Below are 22,763 nucleotides of genomic sequence, written 5' to 3' on the forward strand. Positions count from 1 at the left end.
CCTTTTGTTGACTTCCAACAGCTTTCCCACCCTCTGTCCCTTTTCCCTTACTTCTATTAAGTTCCTCTGTCTAAAACAGATATACATTCTCCATTATATTAAGCAGTGCATCATTAACTCCTTTAATCATTATACACCCAAACTATACGTCTTAAGATAAACAATTTATCCCATTTTCCAGTTTTGAATAATTCTATATAAACCTATAAAAATATATAAACCATAAAAATTTCCCACATTTAAATCAAACAATTTGATTTATTCTCTATATGTTACTCATTTCAACTTTTTATGGTAATTCTATATAACTCCTCAGATACTCAATCAATTTAACTCTTCTATACATTCAGTTTGGTGCATATAAATCTTGTCAAAGAAAGAAAATATTGTTAGTTAGTCAATCCTCATGTTTAAACCTTATCATTAATTATTCTCTATCAGTTGACCTATTCATATCTATATATATCTCAATCAATTAATCTAACTGCTTATAAATTCACATTTCTCTTCCTCCCCCGGTAAAGTCACCCCTCTCTTTTATACTTTTATTATATTTCAGTAGTTCTCAAACTGCCACAGTTTTCCTCCCACCTCCCATTTCTTCTCCAGGTATTGTTTCAGCTTCTCCCAGTCTGTGTTGAACTGCCCTGAGTCCAGATCTCTCAGTTTTCTTGTCATCTTGTCCATTTCAGCCATATACAGCAATTTGTAGATCCAATCTTCAATAGTTGGTACTTCTTGTACTTTCCATTTCTGCGCATACAAAAGTCTAGCTGCTGCAGTCATATAAAAAATCAACGTCCTATGATGGGCTGGAATTCCCTCCATTCCCAAGTTTAGCAGCAGGAGTTCTGGGTTCTTATTTATTTGAAACTGTAAAATTTCACTCATTTCTCTTATTATTTCCCCCCAGAACTGCCTAGCTACCTCACACGACCACCACATATGATAGAGGGAGCCCTCATGTTTCTTACATTTCCAGCATTTATTAGAAGTATTCAAATTCCCTAGCGCAATCTTCTTTGGTGTCATGTACCAACGATAGATCATTTTGAAAATGTTCTCTTTAATATTGATACATGTCGTTGTCTTCATTGTAGTTTTCCACAAGTATTCCCATGCCTCCATTGTTATTTCTTTATTGAAATTTATAGCCCATTTCACCATCTGTGTTTTAACTATCTCATCCTCAGTATACCATTTCAGCAATACTTGGTATACCTTGGATATTCTTTTCTTGTCTTCTTTAAGAAGGGTCTGCTCTAGTTCCGAGTTCTCTGTTCGTATGCCCCCTTTTGCAAAGTCTGAGTTGTATAAGTCTCTAATCTGTCTATACTGAAACCAATCATAGTTAGGTGATAGTTCCTCTTGCGTCTTTATTCTAAGTTTAGATACTTCAATCTTAGTTATTTCTTTGTACGTTAAACATTGTTGTTCATTATCCACAGCTCTCGGATCTATCACCTCATATGGAACCACCCACAAGGGGGTTCCTTCTTGTAGGTAAGTTCTATACTTCTTCCAGATTGTAAATAGACTTCTCCTTACAAAATGATGCAGGAACATCGAGTTGACCTTTACTTTGTCATGCCATAGGTATGCGTGCCATCCAAAAATTTTTTTATATCCCTCTAGGGCTAATAGTTTCTTATTCTTTAATGTCATCCACTCTTTTAGCCAAACTAGGCAGATTGCATCATGGTAAAGTCTCAGATTGGGCAGTTGCATTCCGCCTCTCTCCTTTGCATCTTGTAAAACTTTTACTTTCACTCGAGGCTTCTTGCCTGCCCAAACAAAATCTGATATTTTCCTCTGCCATTTTTCAAATTGTTTAGAGTCTCTGATGATTGGTATTGTCTGTAACAAAAACATTACTCTTGGTAACACATTCATCTTAACTGCTGCAATCCTGCCCAACCATGACAGGTTCAATCTATTCCATTTGATCAAGTCTCTCTCTATCTGAGTCCATAATTTTTCATAATTATTCTTGAACAAATCTATATTTTTTGCAGTCAGCTCAACTCCCAAGTATTTCACCTTACTAGTTACTTCACAATCCGTTGTTTCCATTAACAATTGTTGTTTCTGCTTAGTCATGTTTTTGCATAATATCTTTGACTTCTTTTTGTTAATGAAGAAACCTGCCAAATCTCCAAACTCCTTGATCTTGTCTATCACTTTTGGCATGTTCTCCAGTGGGTCTTCTACAATTAACATTATGTCGTCTGCAAATGCTCTGACCTTATATGAATAGTCCTTTATTTTTATTCCTCGTATTTCCTCATCTTGTCGAATTTGTATCATCAGAATCTCCAATACTAAAATGAACAACAATGGAGATAACGGGCAACCTTGTCTTGTTCCTTTACTAATCGTCAATTTTTTGGTCAATTCATCATTCACTACAATTGCTGCAGTCTGGTCTCTATAGATTTCCTTGATTGCTCTGACGAATCTTTCTCCCAGTTGTAGCTTTTCCATAGTGGCAAACATAAAGTCCCAGTTTAAATTGTCAAACGCTTTTTCAGCGTCTACAAAGAAGAAACCAACCTCTTTGTCACAACGCTTGTCGTAGTATTCAATAGCATTGATCACTGTCCTTAAGTTGTCTCTTATTTGTCTGTCTGGCAAAAAGCCTGCTTGTTCCTCCTCTATGACTTCCGAGAGCCACCCCTTCAATCTCTCCGCCAATATCTTCGCAAAAATTTTATAATCATTATTGAGTAGTGATATAGGCCTATAATTTTTCACGCTAGTCAGATCTTGGCCCTCTTTTGGGATCAATGATATATTCGCTTCGCTCCAAGTGTCTGGAATTCTTTGATCCCTAAAAACTCCGTTCATCACCTCTTTTAGGAATGGTGCCAGTTCATTGGCCATTGTCTTATAAAATTTAGCCGTAAGTCCATCTGGCCCTGGCGCCTTTCCTAGATTTGCGGATTGTATTGCCATATTTATTTCCTCATCAGTTACTTCACTGTTCAGCTTATTTCTCCAAGCTTCCGAGATCTCTGGAAGTTTGGTTTTCTCCAAATATGATGCTATTGATTCTTTGTTTACTTCTTTTTTATTATACAGCTTAGCGTAAAATTTATAAAAGGCTCTGCTAATGGTAGTCTGCTCCAAATACGTTTTGTTTTCTTCACAAATTTTATTTATTATTTTCTTTTCCCTTTTCTTCTTTAATTGCCATGCCAAATATTTCCCAGGTTTATTAGCACCCTCAAAAGCTTTTTGATTCAGTCTTTTAAGGTTCCACTCCAATTCTTTGTTACTCATTGCTGTTAACTGTTCTTGAAGAATTTTGATTTCCTGATGTATTTTCTTTTTCCCTGGTCTCTTTTTTAACTGTACTTCTTTGGCCTTTATTTTCTCCTCAATCTCTTGTCTTTTCTCCTCTTTCTTTTTCCTTGCTCTACCATTTAAGTCCATTAGTATGCCCCTTACAACCGCCTTGTACGCGTCCCAAACTTTACTGGTTGGTACTTCTTTATTCACGTTGTATTGTATAAAAAACTTAGTCTCTCTTCTCAGTGTTTCCATATTCTCACTTTCCTGTAACAGGTCCTCATTTATTCTCCAGGCTTTCCTTTTTCTCCTTTTTCCAAATTTCCACATAATTGGGTTGTGATCTGAGCCTACCATCGGCATTATTTCTACCTCCTTAGTCCATAGCGCTAAGTCCTTTGAGGCCCAGATCATATCAATTCTTGATAATGTAAGATGCCTTGCAGAATAAAAAGTAAACTGTTTGGTTTTAGGATATTCTCTCCTCCATACGTCTTCGAGAGTCTCTTGTTGAATCAACTCAAAAAAAAGCTTTGGCAATAGTCCTCTTTTCTTTTGTGCTTTTGTAGTCTTTTTGTCTAATTCCAAATCTGTCACTCCATTGAAATCTCCAGCAAGAATTATCTGGTCATATACAAGATCGTCTAGGTGCTTCCTTAAGTCCTCAAAGAAGCTTTCCTTTGCACCGTTAGGTGCATAAAGTCCGACTACCAACACTCTCTTTAAGTTCCAATTACATTCCACTGCTACAAATCTAGCTTCCACATCTCTCATAACAAATTTTGGCTGCAGCTCCTCTTTTATATACAACACCACTCCTCTTTTTTTCTTGTTGGAAGCCGCTACAAATTCTTTGCCCAATTTTCCAGATTTTAAATATTTTACATCCTGTTTTCTAATGTGGGTCTCCTGCAAACAAACAATATCACATTTTTGTTTTAGTAGCCAATGAAAAATATTTTTTCTCTTATTCGGTGAGTTTAGTCCATTTACATTCCACGATAATACTTTACACTCCATATTCATGGTTTTGTTGGTAAGTCTTTTTCATTGTCCTTGATAAATCTCTCCATCTCCCGCTCAGATCTGATGCGTTTTTTTGCCCCTCCAAACTCAAAGGACACTCCTTCCGGTAACTCCCATCTGTATCTGATATTCATGTCCTTCAAAGTCTGAATTAGCACTCTATATTTTTTCCTGTCCAATAACACTGATCTGGGCAGTTCCTTCATTATAATAATCGTCTTGCCATCAATCTCCAATGGATCTTGAAATTGTTTGGTCACAATCCTCTCTTTCATATTTCTAGTTGTAAACTGCACAATCACATCCCTTGGTAGTTTCCTCTGGGTTGCAATTCTCGAGTTCACACGATACGCCACATCTAGGATAGCCACAATTTCCTCCTCCTCCTTCCCCAGGTAATCAGCCAACACCTCAGTCATCTGTTCTTGCGCTGACTTCCCTTCCACTTCTGGCAGACCGCGAAAACGAAGCTGCTTCTCCATGTGTTTAGTTTCTGCAACTGACATCCTCCCCTTCACCAGCCTCATCTCTGTTTGTTGCGTGTCTATTAAATTCTCCATCGCGTCTTCTACTGTTTTAACTCTCTGCTGCGTTCCTTGTAATTCACTGCTAATCGTTTCCACACCTTTTTTCACTTCTGACAGCTCCGACTTTACTGTCTGTGTAACTTCCTTGACCTCTTTAATAAGCTCCAATTTCGTGTCCTTAAGTTCTTTCATCATGTCTATAAGTTTTTTGTCCAAGTTTTCTATTGCCGATTGCCACTCTTTTTTCGACATCGTGGGGCTTGCTTTAGCTCGCTCCCACGAATCTGCTCTCTTCCTCAGCTCCGTGGCGTATAATTAAACGTTTTCCTTTTTTTTAAATGTCCCAATCTTTGCCAAAATTAATTTTTTATATCCAAAATGTCGGGCGTCTTTTCTCTATGGTTTCTCTATGTTATTATAATCCAAGATGGCCTACTTCCTCATCCGCTGAAGCCACGACCCTTCCACTTTCAAAGATGGCGATTCCCCACTTCCTGTCCTTTGGCAAGGGCCGCTTCCCTCCAGCCACTCTATTGTTGTTACGCACTTCCTGTCTCCCGTCTTCCCACAGCATAATATACACATCTTAATACTCGGTTAGTAAGAGTGTTATATACTGCTCTCCTAGACAGATTAGTCCTCCTTAGAGGAGTGAAGAACGTCAGTGTTAAGAGTGGCTTACTCAAAGCCATCAGCTGAGCTTATGGAAGTAGTGCGATTTGAACCAGCAGAGTGCTGATTTGCAACCCAACAACTTAACTAGTATGCTACTCGCAAAGTTTTTCAAGTATTCTATTGTTAGTAGCTTATAGTATTTTTATTTTCATTTATATTTTGAAATGTTGACTTGGCTTGAAATAGATCTTGTGTTTGTTTCAAAAGACCATTTGTTGACACTCAGGTTTTAAGCAAGCAGTGTTCTCTGTTCCCTCACCCAATGCAATTGGACAGTGCATTCCCAAAATATTGTTTGCTGTAAGAAATTTTTGTAACATTTACTCTTTTCACTACTGGACGGATAATGGGCAAATACAGTTTTTAATTGTCTTCTATGAATGTGAAGGCATACGTGTTGCTTGGTGAGTGTCACTTTGCATTTATGACAAAAACACAATTATTTAACTTTTAATCACTTCAGAGAGCCCAATCAGCTTTAACTGCTCAGATGAGTACTAAGAAATGAGTATTATTCAGAATTTCGTTCTTCATTTGTAACAGAGACCTTCAATAGTTGAAAGTGGACCTAGCCAGCTTTTTCACTCAATCTTACCTATTTCCCTTCCTTACTACAGCCCCTAACACACAAAAAGCTTTTGTGCATGAGGATCCCATAGCCTTCTTGGTGATCAAGGAGCGGGGACTTCCTTTCTTTTTCACTGGCAGAAAAGTGGGTTGGATCCAACCTGTAACCAGGTAATTCTAACCAATTTTAAACCTTGAATTGGCAAATCATTTTCTTCCCAAAATGGGTGGGGAGTGCTTTATCCAGGGAGAATTTGGAGTTACTTGTGGATTGATCCAGCACTAAGTTCGTCTGCAGCATTCCTTAAATCTTCTTTCTGTGCTCTTCCTTTCCTTCCCATAGTCCTGATTTGTACTTTCTACAGTATGTACTCAAATGCAAGACTAGGTTTTTTCACAGGTATACCATTTTAAAAAAAGGAAGAGGTTGTCTTACATCCACATACAAGTTACAGTTATGTCCAAGAATTTTCTGTGTTCGTATGCATTTTTAAGGGGAATGACATCCAGTCATCTTCCTTTTGAGTAACTGAAGAATGTGTATAAGGCTCTCTTCCCTTTTATATCAAATAGAAAAGTACTTTTCTGAACAAGCTGTAGAGATCTCTAATGTCTTTTTCTTTTCAGTAAGCAGTGTAAAAATTTTTTAGTAAATTTAATTAATATTTGAAAATACTTATTTCTCCTATTTGCGTTAGAAAATTCAGTCTAATTTTTACGTTGTGTTTGATTGTTCTAAAGCAGATCAAATGGAACAGCTTTTCAAAACATACTCAAGAACCGATTTCTTACTCTATCTTGTTGTTTCCAAGAAAAAGCCTTCCTTAGCCTAATTTTCACGAGACATCAGAATTGCTACATCATTTTGGTGGTAGCTGTTGTTTGACTTGTGGTGACTCGGATCTCTTTTCAGGTGACTTTATCTGATAGGTAATACGCTTGTAAAAGATAATTGTTTGGGTGAAATGACAATTATACTCCCAAAACTAGAAGTGGAAAGGAAACAGCCTTTATCTTAGAAAAAGGAAATGTGGCCAAACGGTTTCAACTGTAACAGCTGGCAGTTTCCCTTCTTCCAGACTGTGGCCTCTCGTTTCTTCCCCCCCCCCCACACACACACAGAGGAAATTGTACCAGTATGATTTAAAGGGACATATTGGTGAAGAAAAATATAAAACCAAGGAGCCAATAGAGGTAGTATATGTGCTTGCCACAGCCAGTAACAAGAAATTAAACTATTTACTGTGCAGTAAACCATAGGGACAAAGAAATCATACTGAAGTGTAAGATTTGCAGCAAGATTCAAAAGTTCACTCTCCAGTATCGTCAGGATTATGACAAAGTTATCAAGACATAATAAAGCAATCAGGAATTACTTATTATTAAGCTATAGGTACAAGAAAAGATCAGGACATGAAGCAAAACATCCGCTTGTAAAATCATAGATTGTAGATGTCTCCAATGTTCAAACATTTCTAACATTATTTTGGCTACTGCAAAATCAGCTGTGAATTTTACAAGAATAATGTTGATTGTGACTGTTATGATCTTCACTTTCTCTAGGGTGGATTTCTTTCCCTTCACACCCTCTGGGTAGTTAGCTGCCACCAGGAATATTAAATTCCAATATATTGTATTTAAGTTTTCCCTTTTGTAACGTGTTTGAGCGTCAGGCTCCTTCGTGGTTCTATGTGGCCCTGAGGATAGGAATGGGAGATAACAATGACTGCTACTCTGGGATATAACAAAACAAAATAAAAGTTTATTTTTTAAGAAGCGTATTGGTTACATAAAAGTAGTTCTTAGTTCTTCTAGTTGCTTCATCCAAACTCATTCACACAGATCTCTTGTAAGGCTTCACACACAGTTAGCCTCTTTCTCTAGGCTCTATATTTCTCTCACAGAGAACTCCTCAGACAGCACACAGCTAGCCTGTTTTCTTTTCACTCTCAATTCTTTCTCTCTCAGGCGCACACACAGTTTGCCTGCTTCAAATAGAGTGAATATATAGTCTCACAGACACACTCAGTTCAGGCTTCCACTCAGGTTGCCTTTCCCTCACAAATACATGAACACACTCAGGCTGCACACAGCTCGCCTCTCTTGCCCTAACTGAATCTTTTTCTCTCCCTCAGTAACTGAAAACTGCCTTCACTCCGCCCACTCTCTGTCATCAACCAGTCATATCACTCACTCATCTCTCTCTTTCACCCCCACTCTTCACCTATCTCACCAAACATTTAAAGACGCATGCACCCATTTCTTGAAATCATTACAGTGACACAGGATCTTTTTTTCCTGGCTTCTAAAAAAAGATACCACAAAATACTTAGCTAGCTTCAAATGCAATAGGTGGGATCAGCTGGGCCTTTAAAAACTTTTATTCCATATATAATATACAGTATGAACGTGTATGGTTTAATTTCTAAGGGTAATTTTTACGGTTTTATTCAAGGGGGCCTCATCACTGTGTTGGCTAGAGAAAACTATTTTAATTACAGTTTTAACTTGAAGTTTTGTTGGTTATTATCTGCTATCCCTCCCTCGTACGTTAGAGCCAGTGTGATAGAAGGGTTCTAGTTTCAGGCTAGGATCAGGGAGACCCAGATTTAAATCCCTTCTCTGAGTCTCTCTACATGAAACATCTTATATGGGGATGCTCAAATGTAGAGAGATGCCATGTTAGCCGGGAAGCATAGTTTTAAAAGACAGAGCCCACCAAGATCACTCCTCAGAGGGTTTGTTAATTTCATCTTTGTCTCCCAGAAGGAGAGATGAAATTGACAGAACCTTCCAGGAGGTGAAGATGAAATTAACAAACCCTCTGAGGAGTGATCTTGGTGGGCTCTGTCTTTTTAAACTACCCTGGTGTTGTAGAGAGGAAAATTGTCTTTTAAAACTCTAGTTTCCAGCTAACATTGAGTCTCCCTACACTTGAGCGTCCCCATGTAAGATGTCTCGTGTAGAGAGACTCTCTGCCATGGAAGCCTGCTGGGTTACCTTGAACCAGTCCCCCACTTTCAGCTTAACCTACCTCATGGGGTTGTTGAAGTGAGGACAAAACAGAGGAGAGAAGAATGAGGTAAGCTGCTTGAGTTTCCATAGGGGAGAAAGGGTGGGGTGTATAAATGAAGTAAATTAATGTACTGTTTCTTCCCTTCTGTATTAAAGCATCTTCACTTATCTTTCTCCATTGTAAATGCATATCCTTCAACCCTCATTCTGTCGCTTTCCACCCTGTATATTCTTCTCCCTTTCTGTTTTTCTACCCACCTATCTCTTTTTCTCCTTTCCCCTCTCCCCGAGTCTCTCCTTTGTTCTGCCCTCCCCCCCATCTCTTCTCCTTACTTAGGCAGAAATGTCACCCAAGGCTTTCTTTCTCCTAACACATTAAAGGTGGCTTGAATAGAGATAGCCCACGTGGTATTGGTGGCTGGCAGAAAAAGCTGATGCCAACGCCATCAAAAATTCTATCACCACCTACTGCTCTTGATGGGCCAGTGTCGGTTGCAGATACTTCCAAAAAAGAAGTAGGGAGGTACTGTGACTATTATTTAGAATCCTTACTGGAGCTGCACATAATCAAGAAGGGGACCACAACTGGTGCTCATCCCTTCAGCTATGCAAACCTGCTACACAGATTGTAGTCGAATAATAATAGATGCATGATTTGTGCCATTCTTTTCAGTTAGTTGTTTTTGGGTGGGGAGGGGATTGATGAGTGTATGTGTCCTTTAGCCACAGCATCCTTTTCTCTTTTGAAAAGTTTCCTGTTGGAGTGCTTAGAGTGGGGAAATTTTCACTGAATGGGCATCTGGACCAGTGCTTATGCCTATCAAACTGGTCTTTAATTGCAACTAATGTTTCCAACTGTTAGGAGACAGTAGGACACAAAACAATGGCTTTAACACAGTGTTCTTAGTTAGAAATACCTTATTTTACACTGCAGAATATTTCAGTGTTCTCTAATTATACATCCAGAGGAGTTAGCCGTGTTAGTCTGTAGTGACAAAATAGAAAAGAGTCCAGTAGCACCTTTAAGACTAACCACCTTTACTGTAGCATAAGCTACAGTTCTCTTCATCAGATGCATGGAGGGTAAGAAGAAACTGGCCAGATATATATAGGTGGTGAGGGGAGGGGGAGTAGATGCAAATCAGTTTACTTCTGATGATGAGATCAGTTTGTTCAGTGATCTACAGCCCATCCTGGAAAACGATGCCTCTCTCTCACAAGCCCTGGGTGGAAGACCTCTCCTTGCCTACAGACAGCCCCCCCCACCTTAAACGACTTCTCACTAACAACCATGAATCGACCAGCAAAGTCACCAACTCTGGTACCAGACCCTGCAACCGACCCAGATGCCAACTGCCCTCATATCTACCCAGGAAATACGATTACAGGACCCAATGGCATCAACTACACTGTCTCTGGCTCTTACAGCTGCTCTTCCTCCAACATGATATATGTCCTCATGTGCGAACAATGTCCATCCGCTCTGTACATTGGACAAACGAACCAACCTCTGCGCAAAAGAATAAATGGACACAAATCTGACATTAAAAATGGCAACATCCAGAAACCAGTGGGAGAACACTTCAGTCTACCAGGACATTCCATCAAGTAAGCCTTGATAGGTCACCATAGTTCAACAGAAACCTTTCAAAAACAAAATCCAATGGGAAGCTGCTGAATTGGAATTCATATGTAAATTTGACTCAGTCAGACTTGGATTCAATAGAGACTATGAATGGTTATCTCATTATCAGAAGTAACTGATTTCATTAACAGAAGCAAACTGATCTCATCAGAAGTAAACTGATTTGCATCTACTCTCCCCTCATCACCTATATATATCTGACCAGTTTCTTCTTACCTTCCATGCATCTGATGAAGAAAACTGTGGTTCTCGAAAGCTTATGCTACAGTAAAGTTGGTTAGTCTTAAAGGTGCTACTGGACTCTCTAATTATACAATTTAGTTTATTGGATGTATTATGCTATTTTTTCATTCTTTATTTGTGGGTTCCAATTTTATTGCAGTGTTTGCTATATGTACTAAACTGGTCTTTATTGCATTGTTTTATAATCCTGTAATCCACCTTGAATCTCAATTAGAAAGGCAGATGATAAAGTAAATAAGCAATTTTGAAGGCTTACTTCACCCTAAATTAAGAGTTGTAATAATTACCTAGTTTCAAAGACACCAGTGAGGCTTTACAGTGGGCAGTGTTATACTTTCACTTAGTCTCATTAGACCATTTTAATGTTGCTCCGTAAGCCCCCACAGGAATGGTTCTGATCATGTGCTGCAGATAAGAGGGGTCATGCAAGGGCTTTTCAGCTTTAGCTCCACATACACACATCCCTCTCTGTCCTGCTGCCTTCAGCCCTGGAGCAAGCAAGGACCTTACTGGCTGCCACCACTCGGTCTTGAAGTTCAACTAGGGAGAGCTTAGAGCACCCCACCTTTCCCCTCATCCTTCCTAACAGAGCCTCTCTGCTGGTGCGGGTGTTGCCAAGTCAAGCTTGAGGCATGATGACGCAAACAAAATAAAGGAAACTGCTTTATTAAACAGGGGCAATCACTGAACAGGTGGGAAAGAAACACTTAGAAGAAACAGTTTAATCAGAGATACATTTACAACAAAATTAACGTACAAAGGAGCCAGAAAGAAAACAATAAAGCCTCCTAACGCGGCCACCTGACTGGTCCCCACTGTAGCTGTCCCTTCCTGGGCCCAACTCACCCTCCTTGGGTGAGGGATCCTCTCCTGCCAGTAGCTACTTCTCTGCCTCGTAGCTCCTTGGAGAAGAATGCTTTCCTCCCTCAGCAGGGCCTTATTACTTTTCTCATGGTCCAGCCTCATGATGCCTTTTCCCTCCATTTCTCTTTCTCTCAATCCTATATCTAGAAGGAGCTTGGGAAATGTAGGCCTGCAGGGGAATTGGCAACCAGGCCTATTGGAAATTTACTGGAAGGCCTATGGCTTCCTTGAGGCCAACAACTCCAGGATCATGTCACCGTGTAGAGCCTACATGTGGGTGTTTCCCTCCTTACCTGGCACTTGTGCACCAAGTTACATTTGGGCCTGATCCACATGATCTCCACTTGCCAAGTTTGGTCATATCGTAGTCAAGCAAGCCTGTGTTTGTACCATGCTCCACATAATTGTCTCCTATTTCAATATAACTACAGTGTATAAATACCAGTTATTATGGTAGTAGCCGAAAGAATCGTAGTTGTCTACTGAATCTTGAGTAGCAGGTTTTAACGAAGCACCTGCCCGCCTTTTTCGAATGTAAGTTTGTCCTGGAGAGATTTATTGAGGAAAATGTGGGAAACACTTTTTGATGTTTTTAGAACCTCCATTTTGCAAGGCACTGTATCTCCATATACTAGGTTCGTGTTAGCAAGCAGAGGATAGCCAATTCCTTCAAGCTTTGTTTGAGAGCTCACAGAGGCCTCTGGCTGCTGGTCTTGGAATCCAAGACTGAGGTGCTTAGGTTTACTCAAGAGGTATGCACTAGCCCATTGCCATTCTTGACTTTTATTTGTTTGAACAGCTGACCCCCAGTTTTTAAATTCTCCTTTGAAAAATAACTTGCTCTTGGAAGGCGGGGAAAGAGAGCTGCTGCTGAAAGGAAACAAAAGTCACGAAACTAAATCCCCGCTGAACTCACCAAATGAGATTGATGGTTCTTGGGATGTAGCCAAGATTATATACCGGAGGGGCCTTTGTCTGGTCCACCAGGCAAGCTAGTCCCCTCTTTGGGATGAAGCCCAGGGAAATGTCATGGTGTCACTCTGACAGTACTTCAGCTATGTTTAGCCAAGAGCACTGACCATTTTTACAAGCATTTTCTGGGAATATCATTTAATGTGCCAAAGCTCATTGCAGGAATAAGTTGTTTCAATAGAGTAGTCAGGATTTGAAAATTTTGGAAGAATTTAGCTTTCTATTTACCTGATGAATGAATGTTTTATCACATGATTCTTGTTGATTAGTTCCTTTACATTAAATGCAGTAACCAAAATTTATATGCACACCTGTTGAAGAAGTGTTAGTAATTTATCGACTCCTTATGTACACAGTATAAACAGCTGTATAACATTTATGCAAGAAGCACAAATGTGCGACATAAAAAGCTGGATTGTACTTCTTGGTTTTGACGTATCTATTTGGAACAATAGATGCAGTTTTGATGGCACTTAAACATGCAAAAGTAGATAGAATTTGATGATTTTGTTCAGTTAACATGTTCTGATATTTGTTGGTGTTGGTGTTTGCTAACCCTGACATAGATGTCGTTCAAACATCTCATGTTACTACAATTAAGGAAAAATGTGTACAAATGTGGCTTATTGTTGGGCTTATTTGTACTCCTTTCTCATCTCCCCTTCTGTCATGTACCAAGAATGGTTGTTAAACATTAATAAGGGTTTATATATACAATTGCTGGTGGGCAGCTTGACTGGAAGTACCCCCCCCACCTTGAATTCACCCTGATTCCTTGCCTGAATTAATCCCTGGTTTAGGATCCTGGTTAGTGAGGAATAAAACTTGTCACTGATAAACCTGTAGTGCATGCATTCGTGCATCATGAGTAACTGCAGGTACTATTTAATCATAATTCTTGATGCAAGAAGGATGAGTTAAGATACACAGAAGCCCAGCTGCAAGTGAGATTCATACATGTTTGTCCTTAAACGTGGTACATATGGCATATAAATACGTTCATAAAATTAATGTATCGGTGGCTGTGAAGGGGTTTTTTTTTGGCTCAGAGCATGACAAAGGAATAAGATACTTCTGTCTATACCCTGCATTTCCATTATATTCAAGATGGCTAATAAAATCAGCATTACGCAGATGTATACAGATGGTAGTACTGAAACACTAAACCTCGGTGTGGATTTTTGCATATGCAGAGTTTGCATCTTCAGTATATATCTTTTGATTTTTCAGGTCTACTTAAAAGCCCCTATGATTCTTAATGGTGTTTGTGTTATTTGGAAAGGCTGGATAGATCTCCAAAGGCTGGATGGCATGGGCTGCTTAGAATTTGATGAAGAGCGGGCACAGGTAAGGAAAGCCTCTCGAGAGCTGCTTATTTGTGCACTTAAAAGTGCAGTTGCGGTGTGCTGCCTCACAATAACTTCAGAAAGGAAAAATCATACCATCTTTTGAGAGACGCAGAAAGGAAAATGGTATAGAATGGGAAAAAATTCTCCCTAGGATGAGCAGATTGGGCTGAAGATGCTGCTTGTGTATGGTCAGAGGTTCTGTACCTTAACCTTCTGAGTAGTTCTTTCAATAAACTTTTTTTAAAAAACTAGGTGCCTGATTCTTTCTCTTTCCCTTTTTTGTTTCTGCCTTTGTGAGTCCTTGTTCTCTTTTATTTTTTATTTTACCTGTAAAATACACACACAATAAATTTGGATAACAAACATAACACAGTTATTCCATATGATTAATAAAGCTAAAAATTACCTATCAGATCATAAATACCTAAAACATCAATTAAACTATTCTAAACTCCCTACCAATGAAGATAACGTATAAAACAATCAGTTAACTCAAATATAACAATCCATTAGCCAAACCAAAAAAATAACCATTTTTGGTAAAAGGGATTGCTTGGAAAAACTTCATATTCTATCAAATATACAATACCATGCCTGCATGAACTTTTCTACTGGGTTATTAGTGGGCATATCTAATTGATTAAAAAATTTGTTCATAATTAAATTATCCCAAAGATGTATTCTCCAGTCATTAACTGCAGGGGTACTACTATTTTTCCAATTTAATGTAATTCCTTGTTCTTAGTATGCCATTGTCATGTTTACACTATTAGACAATGTGAGAAAGGAAATAGTTTCAACTGTTTTTGAACAGACCATGAACCAAACAGGCAGGTGTTCAAGCATTCCTATTCCTCTTCCTTCTCCATCTTGTTCCTCTGTTACCTAAGCCCCTATGTCTCTTCCTCATCCACAGCTAGTTCTCAGTTTCTAGCATGCTTATTATATTTTAGTGCTCTCATCTCTGTACTTCCCCCCTCCCTGTTTTCATCTCCTAGAATAACAGAATCTCAGACAGTGGTTGGAGGGAGACTCACAGATAATAGCCAGAGTAACTTTTTGCTGATATATGACTTTCTTGCAGTTGGATTTACCTGGCTAAAATATTGTTTCCAATTTAAAACATCCTTACAAATCACCTTGTAGCTCTGAAATCATGAATTATTCTTTAATTAGAAAGGCAAGGTAACTTTCTTTAGCTACATGGTCTTTTTAAAGAATGATCCTGCTAAGACATGTGCCCGTCTTCTTCATTGCCAAAGATCAACACCCCTCCCCTTTATCTTTCATATCAGAAATAATTTCTTATGCTGTACAAACAAAAATTACCTGGGAGGGCCTGATATACCACACAAAAGTAGAATTTAATGACAAACCTGCACATTGCCCTTTAGTGTACGTTCCTGGAGAGTTAGCTGATGTTTATTGATTGACAGATGTTCGTATTAAACTAAGCAAGGCCACAAGGGGCACTTTTTCACATCGTTTCACAAAATAGCTTTAGGGTATAGGATAGTGCCGTAGGCAAAAAAGGCAATTTGACATTCTCTCACTACTGACTTTTTTAATTTTAATGTGTTTTTAGTCCCTTGGTGTATTAAAATGTAGCTGGATTCTCTGGAGCAGGACAATTTTAGTTAGGCTTAGACTTTGCTAAGGAAGGGATAACCTTCCTGTTGAAAATAGCACTTACCTTTTGACTGTTTGAGCTTATAAGTATGATTAGCTAAAACTATAAAAAGTGGGTGAAGATGAAAGGTTAAAAATATATATGCAAAGAGCATAATTCTGTAAGGTTTATTTTTCATAGTGCTTTAACATGTATTGTCAGACCTGCAGGTTCCACTGGATTCAAAGATTTAATTGAAACTGATCAACCTAGTAAGTTGATGAAAAATTTAATGAATAGTTAAATTTAGGGAGCAAATCAGACCAGTTCTACTCAGAAGTAAGGCCCCTATTCAATAGACTTACTCACAAGAACGTGTCCTTAGGATCGCAGCCATAAAGTGCAGTCTTACTCCAGCTGCCCATTGAAATAAGTAGATTTAGACTGGACTACCTGCAGAGGATTGTACTGTCAGAAGGTCTTTTTCAGTTATAAAATACTGGGAAGATACATTTTTTGAAATGCTAAGCATTGGAGGGTTGTTGTAACCCGCGAATAAGGCTTTATTTGCCTAACCGGCTCTTGACATTTTATTTTTTTTAAAAAAAATTCCTTTTTTGTGTATGCTGTTTTTGTGGTGGTCTTTATGCTAGCCAGTAAACTAAGGATGATTCATATAAAGCATGATGATCCAGTTCCTTTGCATATGCAGCAATTACCTCCAGAAATACCACCCCCTTTCTCTCTTGGCATGCGCACACAAAGTACTGGGCCATTGTGGGGACAGAAAGGCTTGCAAATGCCCATTTCTCCCCCCCTCCTCTGCCTGATGCAAGTTATGTACAGTTCCTCATTATACATATTATATGTGCACGCTGACGGGAGCAAGTGGTAGATAGTTCTAACAAGGCCTGAGGGAACCTATGTGTAGATGCTGCCGATAGAGGAACTACATTATGCTGCTATTGTATATTATGCTGCTATTGTATGCTGTTTGTATTTGTTATCCGCCCTGAGCCTGCGAAAGCAGGGAGGGCGGAATATAAATATAATAAATTAAATTAAATTAAATTAAATAATAGTTATTTTTGCAGTATAATTTTTAAATGTACAGGCAGGGGCTGAGAATGTTCAGGAATGAAATCTAGACCTAAGTATTAACCTACTTGCTCCTGGATGGGTAAGATAAACTAACTGTGAAAAGATGTTTTACTTTTAAGCTAAAGAAAAATGCAGTTTATTAAATAAAGAATCACAAACTGAGGTAAATTTTAACTGATATCAGGGAAGTAGGAGATGACAGATTTTAAATGATACTGGAAAAACCCTTCCTAGGGCAGGTTTGTTATGCATAAATACATCATTTTTCACCAACTTACTTACATATGAAACCCTTCCTGGAATACTTTTAACACCTTTGTACATTCAGTTATACAGATTGGGAAGGGGGCTGCTTAACCAAAGATAGTAGTGCTAGGAGGCAACATCAAGGGGAAGGTCTTGGCATCTATGCCCTGTTGTTCGCCCTCCATAGTAAATGGCTGTCCACTTTGAGATAGGATGCTGGATTAGATGAACCACTAGTCTGATCCAGCAGAGCTCTTATGTTCCCATCTAGAAGTCTGAAGAATCTCTTAGGGATGGTGTCTCTTCATTATTAGTAGCTCCCATGTTTAGTCTGCTCACTACTTAATAGAAGGCCAGAGTAAAGCAACCATGATTTGATTCAAAAGAGAGGATAGCTGCTATGTGTCTGAATCTGTGTATCTGTAGCAGGAGGATGCATTGGCACAGCAGGCTTTTGAAGAAGCTCGGCGAAGAACTCGTGAATTCGAGGACAGAGACAGATCTCATCGAGAAGAAATGGAGGTGAGAGTTTCACAGCTGCTGTCAGTTACTGGTTAGTACTCTACCAAAAACTTCAATAACTTATCTTTTGAGAGCATGATGTGAAAGTCTTATGTCTTGTTTGTATGTTGCAGTTGCAGTTAAAAGTATTTGTACAATGTGGACCTTTTCCTTCAAGCCAAGCTTGCAGCTCAGAAATAGAGAGTTTAGGAATCAAGAGGTCTAGTTAAACTGTTGATATTTTATCTGATTTAATCTAGTATTGCTAGATTTGATTCCAGTGGCACCTTAGAGACCAGTAAGTTTTTCAGGGTATGAGCTTCCGAGAATCAGAGTTCCCTTCTTCATATACCATCTAAAGAAGGTTGCTTTGACTCTCGAAAGCTCATACCTTGAAAATCTTGTTGGCCTGTAAGAAGGCACTGGATGCAAATTCTTGGATTCTACCGCAGACCAACACAGCAACCCACCTAAAACATTAATCTAGCATTGTTTCTTTCACCCTCCTCTCAGTGAGAATCTAGACAGAAATTCTCTGTTCATCTACGGTCTTCCTGTGCAGTCCCACATGGGACTGCGCACGCGCAGGCCTGCCGATACCGGAGATTTTTATAGCTCAAAACCACTAGGGGGCGCTCCCGCCTCTCAGCGTGCATGCGCGGCCGCTTTCCCCGCCGAAACGGCTCCTAAGAGGCGGAGCGCCCCACACATACCCTCAGTTTCTCTTTCGCCGCCGATCGTTGAGGTTTATAGCTTCTTCGTTCGCGATGTCTGAGACGGCCTTGTTCAAACGTTGTGAGACCTGCAATCGCAAGATGACAAGGTCGGATGGTCACTCTGTGTGTTTATACTGCCTTGGGGAAACGCACAACACTCAAGCGTGCAAACATTGCCGCGCGTTTACCTCTAAGGCCAGGGCGGAGCGGGCCTCCCTCTGGCAGCGCGCGATGTCTGTCGAAGATCCCCCGCCGAAATCTTCATCTGCTCCGTCTGCACCGTCTCGTCCTCCTTCGGAGGCCCCGGGTTCCAGGACTCCTCGTTCTCAACCGTCCCCCAGCCGGTCGGAGTCGAGATCCGGGAGGGTCGCCCCGGTTCGGAGTTCGTCGGAACCGATCGTCTCGGTTCCGAGACCTTCTGGAAGTCGACCTCCTTCGACCTCTTCGGCTGCTCGGGCTTTCCCGGTTCATGGAGTCCGTAGAAGTTCGACCCCTTCGGTTCCGAGGTCTACCCCTCCGGCTCCTTCGGCCCCTTCGGATCCGGCTACTTCGGACCCGATTGTAAGATCGAAGGCGGGCTCCGGTCCTGAGAAGAAAAAGAAAAAGCATAAGCGCTCCGACAAACACGATAAGGCAGTTTTGGAGAGCCTGATTACTACTACCGCGTCGGTTCCGATCGACCCCACCACTGCCCAGATGGAGAAGGATGCTGCAGCGGCTGGTCGCCCGTTATCTAAGCCTCCTCCAGACCGGGAGACTCAGGAGGAGGATGTCATACTTCTTGAGAAACCCCCTACACCATCGGGTCGGCCTCGATCGGCTTCTTATGAATCGGGCTCGGTTCATTCGGTTAGGAGTCGGCGGAGTCGGTCTACCCGTCACTCTGACCATCGGGGCTCGCCTCGGTCCTATCGGAGCCGATCTAGGGAGAGTCGGCATCGGGACGAACCTGTTCCTCGCTATTTTAGTAGAGAGAGCTCGTACTGTTCTGACCGGCTTTACAGAGGTGCTTCCTTGTCTCCTTCATTTCGTGTCGGTTCCGATACTGGCTATGATCCGTCCCGTCACCCATTGGAGGTGATGTCTCCTCGGATCCGGGCCCGCTATACTGATTCTCCTTTGTCGGAGTCACCTGAAAGAGAGATTGGACCATCTGATGAGGCTTCGCCTACCGATGATTTTCGGGCCTATAATGAACTGCTCCAGAGAATGGCTAAAGCCTTGGACCTTGAAGTGACTTCCACTGAGTCTAAGTTCACCGATAAGATATTACAACATATCTATTCTGGATCGACACCTTCAATTGCCTTTCCCCTTATTGAAGGTTTTGCTGACCTTTGGAAGAAGCTGCACTCTCGTCCTGCATCTGCTACGGCCACCAATCGTAAAGTTGAGAGCCTTTATAGGACCAAGGACGATGCTCATCCATTCCTGGCGGTCCATCCTCCTCCGTCTTCACTTGTCACGGAGGAGATGCAAGCTCGGCCTCGCCAAGGTTCTATGTCAACTCCGTCTGATAAGGACAGCAGAAAGATTGATGCCATCGGCAGGAAGTTGTACACTTCGGCGACGTTTGGCATCAAGGTGGCAAATTATACCGCGATGATGGCGGCATACCAACTCTTCTTATGGAAGAAAGTGGCATCTTTTCTTCCAAAGGTTCCCGAAGATCAACGCACCTTACTTCGGGTTATACAAGAGGAAGCTGTCCGCTTATCCCGCCACCAGATTAATGCTGGTAGGAGTATGGCGGATACTTCAGCCAGGTCGCTTCTGTCGTCTGTTGTTTTGCGCAGATATGCCTGGCTTCGCACAACTGCCCTTCCTGTGGAGACGAGAAACAGGGTTGAGGACTTACCTTTCGAGGGCACCACCCTGTTTTCGGAAAAGACTGACGAATTCCTCTCTAAGAAGAGGACCGACCGTCTGACAGCCCGTTCGTATGGGGTTCTACACCAAACTTCGCAGCAGTCTTCTCGTCCCTACTATCGTTCTTTTCAGCGTGGCAGACAACACCGCTACCAGCCCTATCAAGGGTATGCTTATCAGCCTCGCAGGAGCTACCAGAGCCCGCAAACCGCCTTCCCTAGACGGAGGCAGGGCCAACGTCCCAAGCCTGGCTCTCAACAGCATCAGGCTAAGGACCAGGACCAATTGCATAAGCAATTCTGACTATCACAGGGACCTGACCCCACGTTTGGGGACAGGCTTAGTGCTTTCTTGAATGCATGGTCTTCAATTTGTTCTGACATTTGGGTTTTGTCTATTATCCAGTTTGGTTATAAAGTTGAGTTTATTGGTTTACCATATTTACGTCTCCCTGTGTTTTCTTCTGACTCTCCTCGTTCTGAGATTTTGAGGGAGCTTACAGCCCTCCTGCAGAAAGGGGCTATAGAGGAGGTTCCAGTTGCCTCTGCTGGTTTGGGATTCTATTCCAACCTGTTCCTGGTAGAAAAGAAGGATGGTGGGCTACGGCCTATCCTGGATCTCAGGGGCTTGAACGAATTTATACGAGTCCGTAAATTTAAGATGGTTACTTTACAACTGGTGTTGACCTTATTGCCCCCGCAATCTTGGTTTGCGGTCCTGGATTTGAAGGACGCATACTTTCATATTTCTATTTTCCCTGAACACAGAAAATTTTTACGTTTTGTCTATGGCCACCGGGTCTTTCAGTACAATGTCTTGCCCTTTGGACTGGCCCCTGCTCCTAGGGTATTTACTAAATGCATGGCAGTGGTGGTGGCCCACTTACGCCTCCAGGGCTGCCAAATTTTTCCGTATTTGGATGATTGGCTATTGGTTGGTGACTCTGCACAGGCCGTGTCTGACCAAGTGTCTCTCACGTTGGACTTATGTCTGCGTTTGGGGCTTTTTGTTAATCAGAAGAAATCGAAATTGACCCCTGTGCGCTCCATCCAGTTTATAGGTGTGGTTTTGGATGGTGTTAAGAACGCAGGTTTTTTGCCTGTGGATCGTGCGTCTAAGATCAAAAGGCTTATTTTGACCCTTAAGAGGTGTCGTTTTCAATCTGTTCGTTTTATTCAGACGCTGCTAGGTTGTATGGCCTCTACAACCGCGGTGGTTCCATTGGCCAGATTATTTATGCGGCCTCTTCAGTTATGGTTCACTTCGGTGTTTTCACCAGGCCGTGATTCTCAGAACATGAGACTATCAGTTCCCAGGGGGGTGGTGTCCTCTCTGGAATGGTGGTTGGATGATACTAATCTCTTTAAAGGGGTGGAGTTTGGTTTTCATCGAACTCATGTGTCGGTTACTTCGGATGCTTCCTTGTTCGGTTGGGGAGCACACTGTGCAGGATCTTATGCCCATGGGTTATGGTCTGAGTCTGAATGTAATGAACATATTAATGTTCTTGAATTGAGGGCAGTTTTGTATGCGCTAATCTCCTTTTCAGATGTCGTGCGGAACAGGTCCGTCCAAGTCCTGACAGACAACACGGACGGCGATGTTTTATATCAACAAGCAAGGTGGCACGGCGTCTGTAGCCCTCTGCACAGAGGCGGTGAGGCTCTGGAAGTGGGCCATAGATCACGCAGTGTGGCTGCACGCAGTTCACATCCCGGGGGTGGAGAACACCATGGCGGACCACCTAAGCAGACTCCACAGAGAGAACCACGAATGGTCCCTCCGAGACGAATATCTCACCCCTATCTTTTCAGAGTGGGGGAATCCGGAACTGGACCTGTTTGCGACAGTACAAAATCGCAAGTCTCTAGCTTACTGTTCCAGAGGAGGAGTAGGCCCAGGATCAAGTGGGGACGCGTTTCAGTTAAACTGGTCGGGTCCCCTGTGTTATGCCTTTCCTCCGTTCCCGCTTCTGGTACGGGTCCTCAGCAAGATCTGGAGGGACGGGGCGTCAGTCATCCTGGTGGCCCCTTATTGGCCGAGACAGCCCTGGTTCCACTCCCTCCTGAGTCTTCAGACTCAGTCAATTTGTCTCCCGGTGGTTCCCGACCTCCTGACCTGCGGGGGGGTTCTTCACCACGACATCGGGAGACTCAGACTGACTGCTTGGTTGATCAAACCGGAAGTACCTTCTCCGAGGCTGTGACTAATGTTCTGTTAAATGCTAGACGCTTGTCTACCAGGCAGTCTTATGCCCTTAAGTGGGATAAATTCTCTGTGTGGTGTAGGCATAGGGAGTTGGACCCTTTTCAGTCATCCCTTTCTGACGTTTTGGAATTTTTGTGGGAGGTTAAACAGAAGGGTTTGGCCAACTCTTCGGTTAAGGTTTATCTGGCAGCTATTTCTGCCTTTCACCCTCCAATTGACAGGAAATCTGTTTTTTCCCACTATTCTGCTAAATTGTTTTTGCGAGGGTTGAATAATTTGTTTCCCCCTGTTCGGGCCCTGGTTCCACAGTGGTCGTTGCCCTTGGTCCTGACTCGTTTA

At 41.5% G+C, this 22,763-nt stretch overlaps 1 protein-coding gene across 2 annotated transcripts in view; it reads left to right on the forward strand.

Annotated features, from left to right (window-relative positions):
* CBFB (core-binding factor subunit beta) overlaps nt 1-22,763 on the forward strand; it is a 72,722-nt gene that overhangs the window by 36,411 nt on the left and 13,548 nt on the right. Inside the window, exons 4-5 of one of the 2 annotated variants that reach the window (XM_055000876.1) lie at nt 14,056-14,172; nt 17,557-17,683. In XM_055000876.1, the coding sequence (XP_054856851.1) occupies nt 14,056-14,172; nt 17,557-17,683 (244 nt within the window). The remainder of the gene's footprint in view (nt 1-14,055; nt 14,173-17,556; nt 17,684-22,763) is intronic. The other variant, XM_055000875.1, reaches the window with a different exon arrangement.

Source organism: Eublepharis macularius, chromosome 16, assembly GCF_028583425.1.
Source record: "Eublepharis macularius isolate TG4126 chromosome 16, MPM_Emac_v1.0, whole genome shotgun sequence".
NCBI lineage: Eukaryota > Metazoa > Chordata > Lepidosauria > Squamata > Eublepharidae > Eublepharis > Eublepharis macularius.